This window comes from Sparus aurata, chromosome 7 (genome assembly GCF_900880675.1).
Source record: "Sparus aurata chromosome 7, fSpaAur1.1, whole genome shotgun sequence".
In the NCBI taxonomy this organism is placed as follows: domain Eukaryota; kingdom Metazoa; phylum Chordata; class Actinopteri; order Spariformes; family Sparidae; genus Sparus; species Sparus aurata.
In genome coordinates, this window is record NC_044193.1 from 569,313 (window position 1) to 581,477 (window position 12,165).

General features: G+C 45.1%; 1 protein-coding gene across 1 annotated transcript in view; it reads left to right on the forward strand.

Annotated features, from left to right (window-relative positions):
- Nucleotides 1-12,165, forward strand: part of LOC115584863 (membrane-associated guanylate kinase, WW and PDZ domain-containing protein 1-like) — a 44,046-nt gene that overhangs the window by 16,963 nt on the left and 14,918 nt on the right. The window contains 7 exon segments of the mRNA XM_030422721.1: nt 3,177-3,346; nt 3,438-3,540; nt 3,873-4,044; nt 4,754-5,369; nt 6,420-6,483; nt 6,602-6,799; nt 6,912-7,193. Of these exon segments, the coding sequence (XP_030278581.1) occupies nt 3,177-3,346; nt 3,438-3,540; nt 3,873-4,044; nt 4,754-5,369; nt 6,420-6,483; nt 6,602-6,799; nt 6,912-7,193 (1,605 nt within the window).

Sequence of the window (12,165 nt, forward strand, 5' to 3'; positions counted from 1 at the left end):
ACGTCTGAGACGAGCAGAGACGTCCCGACCACAGCCGAACAGTACGACTGACACGTACAGTACGACTGACTCGTACAGTACGACTGACTCGTACAGTACAGCTGACTCGTACAGTACGACTGACTCGTCCAGTACAGCTGACTCGTACAGTACTAGTCGGAATTAACAAACATTTCCAAAATCGTACGCTCTGCTTTAAGATGGAGAAGGAGGCTGTGAACTCGGTCGACGGTGAACAACAAGGTGTCCACAGGAGGAGAGCTAGATAGCTGTTAGCAGCCAAATGGAGCTAACAGCTAACAGAGCTAACAGCTAACAGCTAACAGAGCTAACCAAGCTAACAGAGCTAACAGCTAAACACACAGCAGGACTTATATGGAGTTAGATTTGTGTCTTTATTACATGCAAGAAAATAAATGATCTGAGCGAGAAAAAAAACGTTTGAGAGAAAAAGTTTTCACACCAGTAACAAAAAATAATAATATTTGAGACTAAAAAAAGTTTTGAGAGAAAGTATTTTCTCATAGAACATAAAGAAATATAAATTTGAAATTTTTAAAATTATTTCGGAGAAAAAAAAAATCTCTCTCAAAATACTTTTTTTTACTCTCAAATAAATATTTTTTGCTGTCAGTGTGAAAACATTTTCTCTCTCTCTCAAAACTTGACTCAACTCAACATGACTTGGATCGATGAGCAGGGTGATCGGAATGTTTTTCCTGGTTAGCAGACATGGCCGAGGACCCCTCTCCAGACGGGATTCTCAAACCACACCTCCCAAGACGATTCTCACCAACTGGCCAATAGGAACGTGGCCCCACCCATGACATTATTTTCACAGCGAGAGCAAAATCTTGACACGAGATCAAAAAACTGCATCGGAGCAAAGACTTTTGATAGAAACACTTTTTTTTGAGAGAAACACTTTTTTTGAGAGAGAGAGAGAGAAAATGTTTTCACACTGATAGCAAAAAATATTTATTTGAGAGTAAGAAAAAGTATTTTGAGAGAGATTTTTTTTTTCTCAGAAATAATTTTACAAATTTCTAATTTATATTTCTTTATGTTCTATGAGAAAATACTTTCTCTCAAAACTTTTTTTATGCTCAAATATTATTATTTTTTGCTACTGGTGTGAAAACTTTTTCTCTCAAACATTTTTTTTTCTCTCAGATCATTTATTTTCTCGCATGTAATAAAGACACAAATCTAACTCCATAGCATGAGAGTTTCTGCTCAGAGGAACATGGAGAGTTTAACTGACCTGCAGTTTAATGAGACAACACAACAAGTTTACAGTAACAGCACTGAGGTACTGTGAAGACTACAAGTTTCAACTAAAAACTATAAATAATAAAAAAGTTAAATGTTAGAAACATTCACTTCAGATCAGTCATGTCTGTAAGTACACATGCAGATACTATATACGTGTATATGTATAATATATACGTGTATATGTATAATATATACGTTTATGTGTACACAGTATGTTTACACATGTATCTATGCGATGGTTATGAAACAGACAGAGCTCTGTGTGTCGGTGCAGGATTATGATGCTGTTTGGTTCTCAGGTCTTTATTTTTCTCAGGGACACAATCTCATGATCTACAGCTAATCCACACACACACACACACACACACACACTCTCTTTAATCTGTCCGACACACACAGCCTCCTTTCTCTCCCACACTGTCAGACCTGCTCTAGTGCACTGAGGATAAATGGCAGGAATGTATCACACACACACACACACACACACAGCGCAGAGTTTCAGCAGAAAAGCTCCTGAAAGCTTCAACATCAAAGAAAAGACCAGAAAGAAAACAATTTGATAAAAAGTTACAGAAGTAATAATAAAATATTATAACAACAAATCAAACTGAATTGAGTTAACCTCACTATAGACTACACTATAGATTACACTGTAGATTACACTATAGACTACACTATAGACTACACTATAGATTACACTATAGATTACACTGTAGACTACACTATAGATTACACTGTAGACTACACTATAGATTACACTGTAGATTACACTATAGATTACACTATAGATTACACTGTAGATTACACTATAGATTACACTATAGATTACACTGTAGATTACACTATAGATTACACTGTAGATTACACTATAGATTACACTGTAGATTACACTATAGATTACACTATAGACTACACTATAGACTACACTATAGACTACACTGTAGATTACACTATAGATTACACTATAGACTACACTGTAGATTACACTATAGATTACACTGTAGACTACACTATAGATTACACTATAGACTACACTATAGACTACACTGTAGATTACACTATAGATTACACTGTAGACTACACTATAGATTACACTGTAGATTACACTATAGATTACACTGTAGATTACACTATAGATTACACTATAGACTACACTATAGATTACACTGTAGACTACACTATAGACTACACTGTAGATTACACTGTAGATTACACTGTAGACTACACTATAGATTACACTATAGACTACACTATAGACTACACTGTAGATTACACTATAGATTACACTATAGACTACACTATAGATTACACTATAGACTACACTATAGACTACACTGTAGATTACACTATAGATTACACTATAGATTACACTATAGACTACACTATAGACTACACTGTAGATTACACTATAGATTACACTATAGACTACACTATAGACTACACTGTAGACTACACTATAGATTACACTGTAGATTACACTATAGATTACACTATAGATTACACTATAGACTACACTATAGATTACACTATAGATTACACTTTAGACTACACTATAGATTACACTATAGATTACACTATAGCTTATAGTTTCTTAACTGTAGAAGTCTGTTTAATATTTAGTCAGTCGTGAACGTCGAGTTGAAAAGTTTCAACTTGAGTGAAAAGCTTCTCTCTCTGTCTGAAGTCAGTGAGGAGATGAGTCAGAAGTCAGTGTGACAGGTGGAGCAGGTGAGTCAGAGTCAGGTCAGGTTCAGAGGAACCTCAGCAGGTCTGAACTTCCACCTGAGATCTCAGGTGTCAGTCTGAAGTTTGGACCACAGAACAGATCGTCCCTCCATGAACGTGCCACACAAGATATTGTAACCTGCAGTCTGACGTGTCTCCTGGTCTCTGTCCTCCAGCGGACATCCTGGTCTACATCAACGACAGCTGCGTGTTGGGTCGCTCTCATAAAGAGGTGGTGGAGATGCTGAAGTCGGTGCCGATGGGTCAGAGTGTGGACGTGGTGCTGAGGAGAGGATACCCGATGCTCTACAACCCTGATGGATGTCCCAAACAGAGTCTGGAGACGGTGCGGCTGCGCTGTAGTGCCACTGTACCGCTGTTGTGTTGCGACTTTAACTCTCAGCATCATGATGGTCTTTTGTTGTTGCCTTTCTCAGCAGCCACAGACTCCCAGTGAGACCTCCAACCCCCCCAACGTGGGCCGCGGCCCGGCACACCTCACCTACAGCCGAACGCTGGACGCCAACGGCAGCACGCCAGGTCAGAAGATGACTCGTCTGCTTCAGACACAGAAAATTAAATGACAGAAAAGTCTTTAGTGAGCGGAAAGTTCCGGTTTGTTAATGATGTCTGTGTGAACTGAACGCTTGGTTACATCTTTTGGGAACAAAAACAAAAGTGTTGTTTATATTTTTGTTGAGTGTAAATTGATCTCTGATCAGCTGATCAAACATACATTATTATTTATTAGAATCTATTGATCTTTACATCCATCCACCTGTTATCTGTCGTCTTTCATGACTCTGTTCATCATTAATTGATCTGTCATCATTAGTTGTCTCTAATAATCACTCCTTCATTCTGACACCCAGTACTGAGCCAGACTCCGCCCTCCTATGTGGCTCAGCCAATGACAAACGGGCTAACAGGTCCGCCGACACCCACCTCCTCTGACCCTCCACTGGGTCCGCCACCCCCTCCAGAGAGGACAGCAGCCAATCACAGTGACTCTGACGGCGGCCTGTCCAGCGCTGGAACACGAAGGTGGGAGGAGCTTCAGTGTTAGCGTTAGCATTGTTAGCAACAGTAGCTGAAGTTAAGAAGGTCAGATGACTGATCAGAGACTGACAGCTGAGACGAGGAGGTTTGTTGTGAGGAGGAGGAGAGCAGGACTGAGTTAAATGCTGTGTCTCAGTTCAGGTGTGCATCCTTCAGAGGAGCATCTGAAGGCTGATTACATCACCACATGAAGGCTGTCCCAGTCTGAAGGCTCCTCCAGATGCTCCTTCTTCTCCCTGTTTCTGGAGGATGCACCGCTACGATCCTTCGTGGCCTCACATATCCCAAGATTCTTTGCGCGCCCAAAAAAGAAGAAAGAAAGAGAGAAATTGGCGACATCACGTGGCGTAGATCGTCACTTTCGCGGGCCTGGGCGGCAGAAATGGTGACCTAAGAGTAAAACATCTTGTGACACAACCAGGAAATGCTCCAAAGACTAGACCGTCACATTTAACAACGGCTGACGAGGTTAACAAGGTCTCTCTGAAGGACTCGCCTTCAAACACCACAAAGGCCGAGTCCTTCAGAGGACGCAGACCCTGAACTGAGACACAGCAACTGTTTGAGTGAACTGTTCCTTTAGACAAGTACAACACCAGCTGTTTCTGAACAAATCTGATCAGTTTGAGTATAAAACATCTGTTTTCTGTCTCTCTCCTCCTCCTCCTCCTCCTCCTCCTCCTCCTCCTCGCAGGTCATCTCTGATTCGTTACAACAGCAGCACTCTCCCCGCCCTCTCCTCCTCCCTCCTCCACCATCAGAGCTCCAAGTCTTCAGAGAGCGACTTGTCTACGTCCACACTCCCCAACTCCTGCTCAACGCTCCCCATCACGTCCTCGTCCTCCCACACTCTGTCCAAACTACCCCTCTCTCAGCCAGAGACGGGCCTCCTGCAGAACTCCTCCAGCCCCACCTCCTCCTCCACACCTCCCGGTGCTCCTGTGCAGCGTCCACCGATGCCCCAGACCTCCCTCGCCCTGACTCCACCCAGAGACGTCCCATCTTGTGGCTTTAACGGGTGTCCGGCCAACCACCAAGCTCCCTCCCCGTCCTCCCGAGGAAACCCAGGGCTGGTGCTCCCCATCGCTGCAGGGTCGCCTGGGTCAGCTCCTGGCGGGGAGCTCGTACCGGTGGCCCTCGGGCGCAGCGAGAGCGGGGGGCTGGGGTTCAGCGTGACGGCGGGGGGGCAAGGAGGTCAGCTGGCGGTGGTGAGGCGGGTCTGGGATCGACGGCACTGCCCCTCGTTGCAGGCGGGGGACGCTATAGTGAAGATCAACGGCGCTGACGTTCAGAGCCTCAGCTTCTCCCAGGTGAGAGATCAGCCAACATCCAACCAATCATAGTTGACCTCCAGAATCTGACGCTCCACTCTCATTGGCTATATGAGAGTGGAGCATCATCACTGGAGCAGAATTTCAGTCATAGCATGTCTGTGACCTCCTTCACCACAAGGGTTTCACAGAGGTGCTTTCTGATCCAACTCAAAGAGCTTTAAAGGCTTTGAGACGACCGGCATGATGCTCAGAACCTGTTCAGACCTGACTGATCCGATCATAGGTGGACGGCTCTGAACAGGTGTAAATGGACCCAAGCCACATTCAGAGGTGGTCAGAGATGCATGTGACCACATTGTTTCAGCAGCGTGTGCACACCAGACTCCCTCCTGATGAGGTGATTTCTCAGTTGTTTCATGAGAACAAACTTTGTGAAATGACTTCGACACATTCTGAATCATCGTCTCCTTCTAGTGGATTCAGCATTAAATCACAACATTAAGTTTGTTTGTTTCCTTGTAGAAAGTGTCAGTCTGTTGCAGCACCGCAGTTGATGAAAAGTGACAGATGTAGTTGTTGATGGTCAGACTGTAAAGTAAGGTTTGACAGTTCCATCTTCATAAAGCTGATCTCAGACCTGCTGGGCGATCTGACGAGGACCCAGTCTGAGACACCCGGAGGTGCTGAGCCTGGAGGACCGCTCTCTGTCCGTCTGTGTCACTGCGAGCTCCATCTCAGAGTTGATCCGCTAAGAAAAAGTCATCATTGTCCTGTCGATGCAGTCGGCTCATTAACATTATTAATTATAAACAACTTTAAACCTTCATATTATCTAAACCAGTGAGTCACAGTGAAGTCGTCATGAAGAGATAAATCAGCTGCAGAAACCAGCTGTCAATATGTTTTCTTCTGCTGGAGCGTTGGATATGTAACAGGAGCTCTGCTGGGATCGACTCGAGTGGCCGTCAGAGGAACTGCAGGTTCTGGTGCTTCAGCTTTTGCTCTCTCTCTGTCTCACTCCAGGACATCTAACAATCAGGATGTTTACATGTCAGTAATGTGATTTTGTGGCCTTTGGTTGTGCAGGTCCAGAGAATCCTGCAGGAACACACCAAACAGGGAGAGGTGGTGCTGCTGGTGTTCAGAGGAGGTAACACACCGTCACGCTCATCGTTCACAGATCGTGATGAACAGTCGTGAGCTCCATGTGAAGGTGGAGCAGCAGTGAAACATGAGCTGACACCTGCATCACCTTCTGTCTCCTGCAGGTCCCGCCTCGTCTCCAGTTGTCACTCCCAACCTCTACAAGCCCCTCCCCTCCCCTCATGGCCCGGTCACCCCCTCCTCCTCGCACCCCCAGACTTTAGCCGACTTGCCTTCCCCGTCCAGGGGTGCCTTGGTGGGGGGCGTACCCCCACTCAACCAGGCCGGCTTGGCCCCTGAGAGTCCCCAGGAAACACACCAAGGTAACTGCACTCCTGCCTTGTGCTGTGTGCCCTTGAGCAGGGCAGGTGACTTCACACAGGTGCTCATTGACCCCTCCCCCTTGCATCAGTCTGACTCCTCCTTGTCTTCCAGGTGCTCCTCCTGCTCAGACACCCAACGGGCCCCCAGCCGGGACCCTCATCCAGAGCACCAGCTTCCTGGACTCGGTTCCTGTGACGCTGACCTTGGAGCCTCGTGATTTGCTGGGAGTAGAGGAGAGCGCCGGTGGGCCTCCTCCAATCAGAGGGGGAGGAGCACTGGGAGCTGTGGCCAAGGACGGGAGAGGAGGAGTCAAGGCGTCGGAGGTGGAGCTGAGGAGGCGTCCAGGAGAAGGTTTCGGATTCGTCATCGCCTCTCAGGAAGTGACAAACGGAGGTGAGTCCCAGTTCTTCTGTTGAACGTTCAGCTGGTTTTATTTTTACTGACTTTATTTACAGTCTTATATTTATTATTCTGATGATTGTGAGTCTGAAGTTATGACAAGCGTCTTCCTTATGTAATTCTCAGAGTTCTGTGTGTCTGGTTTGATGACCTGATACATCAGTTACATGAAGTTTCACAGATTTATGGATGTTGATAGTTTGTGATTGTGAAGTGAATGAAACTGTGCATGACTACATGAGACTTGTCCTCACAGACCTGCTTTATAAAGTTTACATTTACATTTAACTTTTTTTAAACATGTTAACTTGTGAGTCTGAACACGACGAACATGAAAATATCCACAGAAAACAAAAGAGCAGTTTACAGAACGTCCGTTTCAATCAACACAATTAAAAGCGGGATCAGCGACACAGAATAGATACTATAGTTGTTTTCTCTCCACACATCTACATGTTTACTTGACGCAGCTAGCTTAGCATTAGCCTGCAGCTGCAATTCCAGACACTGAGGGCTGATTCACAGTCGGCTCTGTGTGAAGTGATCTACACCATTTATATGTGCACCGGTGTGTCCACATTGCTGGTGGTGGTGATACAGCACGGTGCTGCTCCTGGTCGACACACCGACCTCCGGCTCACAGCTGTGAGTGCTGGACTCCTGCACACACACTGCAGCAGTACTAACGGTACCAGGCTGTTCATGGAGGAGCAGCCAGCTCTCTGTTGGCCAGAGACTCTCACGGCTCACTTGATGGTTCAGGTGACATCACGTCTGTCCGCACAGAGTGCTGCCATGATAATCCTAACGAGTCCTCACAAGTGTCCAAATTCTATCTTAAAGCCTCAGGAGGAAGTGCTTCCACATGTTATCTGTTTAACAACATCGCAGGGGGTGATGCAGAGTCTCTGTCTCCTGTAGCAGAAGACTAACAGGTAAAACAGGTCAGAGACACTAAGGGGCCGTCCAGACGAGAGCGCTCTTTTGCGAAAACGCACATGTATTGCATATTTTTGGCCGGCGGTCCACACGGATCCTGAAAACGCACTTTTTTGAAAACGGGTCTCAGGGTGGAGAAATCCGAAAACGCAGCCCTCCCGTTTCCGTGTGGACAGCGAATCTGCATACTTTCCAAAAGGATGACGCCATCGCCCCACCCCTCGACCTCTTGCCTCTGACCTCTGAACCCCGCGACGTCTCATAACAACAACAACAACAACAATGGCGGACTACATGCTCGTGTTCGTGCTGCAGAAGATATTGAGCCTTTCTTGCAACTTACTCGCCTTGTAGTTGAGTGTGAGTCGCAGCAGCAGTTCGACCTCATCCCTGGATCCGTGTGGACACAAATATTCTTGAAACGATGCCAACGATGGAAGACGGAGGAAAAAAAGATCGTTTTTATCCGTGTGGACGGCCCCTTAGTCTGTAAACATAGATATATCGCAGGTCTCCTTACACAGACAGTTAGCTTAGCCTTGGCTCGGTTCATCAGACATCTGTTCTGTGGACGTATCTACAGTAGCTTTAAGTATGTAGGTTGCAGAGAATATGAGGAGATTGTTCGTAGATCAATCATCACTATCAGTATCCAGACTTTAACGTCTGTACAAGACACACATATGACCTCCTGTTGTCTGGAGACATACTGTCCTGGGAGACGAGCAGCAGGGACTCCAGCAGCTGAAGAGGACGGTGTGTTTACTGAGGAAACTACAGGTGTACCGCTGCACGTCAGCCTACAGCGCAGACGCACTAATCAAGTTGTATCCTGTGTGATGAAGACGATCAGCTGACTGGTACCAGAGGACACTCTGACAGCGTCGGACATGTTGGTTTATTTTATTTTTCAGAGATCCTTTATTGATTTCTCTGAGAAGAGGGTTCACTCTGGACAGATTAGAGAAACTGAACCTTGAAACAAACTGAATTCATATCTTTTGTTGTTCGTTGTTGAGTCACTGAGTGCTGCTGTTTAGTTGATGAAAATTATATGTTTTATATGTGAACCGTATAGTTAACTTTTGATACTTAAGCACATTTATTCATCAGATACTTTAAGACTTTACTTGAGTTCTCTTCAAGTGGGTGACTTTCACTTTCACCAGAGTCATACTGACACACAGCAACTCTGCTGTGACTCCAGCATGATGTTGGATACTCAGTGACAACAGAGCAATCATCAGGATGTTGTTTGTTCTTATTGTGGCTGTGATGAACTCAGCAGCCTCCAGGGGGCGCTGACAGCTCTCTGTCACTGCAGGCCTGTGGTTTACCGCAGTGACTGTGTCACATACAGTAATAATGAGCCTCTGGTTGGTTAAAGCAGCACCTGAGCTTCAAGGTGCATTCAAGTGGAAGGAACAACCAGGTTTACAACGCAGTTACAGAGCACTCGAACGCATCTCTGCCTCCCCTCTGCAAACATCACCAATAATCTCTACTGTGTGTGTGTGTGTGTGTGTGTGTGTGTGGGTGTGTGTGTGTGCACATGCGTGTGTGGGTGTGTGTTAGTTCAGGTCCCTCCCACCTCTGTCTGCTCGGTAAGCCACGCCCCCTCTGCTCCAGCTGTCTCTCTCTCTCTTCTGCTCATTCTCAGTCTCACTCGACCGCTCCAAGAGGCACAACCTGCTTCACACACAGACAGAGAGACAGACAGACAGACAGACAGACAGACAGTCAGACAGACAGACAGACAGGCAGACAGACAGGCAGGCAGGCAGAGAGAGTCAGTTGTTTTTAGTGTTCCTGGTCTGAACTGATCATCATGTTGGAGCGTCTGCAGTCCGCTTTGAAAACTGTGAAGGATTCCAAACGTAAGTCACTCAGAGTGTGTGTGTGTGTGTGTGTGTGCAGGATTTTTCAGCTCTACTTTGAGTCTTTAGTTGTTTTCTGCTGGTTGGTTGAGGCGGTTCTGACTCAGAGGTCCAGATGTTCCTACAGCTGGGTTCTGTTTAAATCCTGTGTGACGACACACCTTCTGTGTTCGAATCACAGCACCCTTATTCCTTCAGCTCATCATCCAAAACCACAGAAAGAGCTGCACACCTGGACTACTAGACATGGACAGCCAATCAGAATCCATCTGAATTCACAGGATTAATTAGAAACAATTAGTTTGATTTCATTCTTCAACAAAACAGCGACGCTGCAGTGATGTGATGTGTCTTTTCTTTAAGCTGCTCGATGACGTCTAGGAGACCTTTCAGACTCTAAAGTGTATTTATACACCTCAGTAAACTCTTTTATAACGTATATCAAGCTGCAAATGACACATAAAGACATAACTCTCCTCACAGATTCTCTGATCGTCTTTTATTGATTGTTTAAAATCGAGTCTGTCTGTTTCTGTGTGACGTGCAGCAGTAACAGTATCATCAGCATAGAATTACACTGAGCTTATTTGGTGCCACAGTTTACAGAACACCATCGATCAATAGACGTTCACATCGTGATCATCATAGTTATCGAACAATCATCGGGGCTGCTGAATTTTCAGCATTTTGCTGAAAATTCAGCATTCAGCAATTTTGCTAAATATTCAGCAATTTTGCTGAATATAAGCTGATATAATAAACTAATTTAAAAATGAGTTGATTTGGATGTCACGCAGCTCAACTTTGACACAAAGGTTTCCAGTTTTACTATAGTTTAATGTCAGTATCGACCCTGATCAACCCGATCGATCACACTCTGTGGCGTCAGACTCTTTCACTGATGTGACTCATCAACTCATGTTGACCAAAACGCGATCTTAACCCAGGTGTTTACTGTTACCGTGGCGATGACAGTCACCTGACACCAACATCCAGGAAGAAAACTTCTGCAACACGATAGAGCTCATGATGTTATTCTGATGTGACGTTTGTATCTCGTTTACAACAAACACTGTGAGAACAAACACGACTCGTCCACATGTGACCAGATCATCAGAGCAGGTGTCAGTCGGGTCGACACCGAGGTCCACTTCATATTTTTAAAAATGACTATAACTATTATAGTTCTGCATAATGTGTTCTTATTCTTTTGGTACTTAAAGTATATATTGATAATGATACTTCTGTGCTTCTGCTTCAGTAAAACATTTCTCACATGGTGTCAGAATCAGTTCTGTTTAAGTTTAAGATGTGATGCTCCTCCTCCTCCTCCTCCTCCTCCTCCTTCTTATCAGCTTCAGGAATGTCTGAAATAGTTTCACCTCATTGAAATTGTCTGAAGTGTGTGTGTGTGTGTGTGTGTGTGTGTGTGTGTGTGTGTGTGTGAGTGAGTACCAGCTGGTTTCACTGAGACTATCAGGACATTGTGAGCAGAGAGCCGCTCAGTGTTGGAGAGTCTTCATGTTTCAGTCTGACCACATTTGAAGCTCTGATGTTGTTATCGTCGTGTGTTCAGCTCGTCTCTGAAGAGGACTCAGAGCAACTTCACGTTTCTCTTGTCTCCTTTAAAACTCTTTTATTGGCTGCTGGGCGTGTTGTTGGTTCACCATCTCTCTCTCTCCTGCAGCCGCTCGACCGTCCAGAGTTTCCAAATGTTAATGTTTAACACGTTTGGTTTCAGTTACTAAACGAGACAGACTCTCACACACACACACACACACACGTGTGTTATGTAACAGTAAGCTGAGCTGTTTGTGTCCAGATGTGTCGTCTGTTTGCAGCTGTGACTTCATCGTTAAACACAATTAACCCAAACTAAATGAACGATGTTCACAGTTCACAGTCAGACTGACGACCCATCAGTGCCGCTGTAGTTCTGACCTGACGAGGAAACATTATTAAACAGGGAGGAACGTAGAATGTGAGAGGTTGGATCAGTACCAGTGAAGATCCTGAACTTTACTGTGAAACAGGAAGTGTTTACACATCCCGCAGTATCTGAATCCGATCTCTTGAAACATGGTGACATTCTAATAGAAGCTCGTTAACGGATCAGCAGACTGAGCTGATAATGAGCTGATTAATCAATC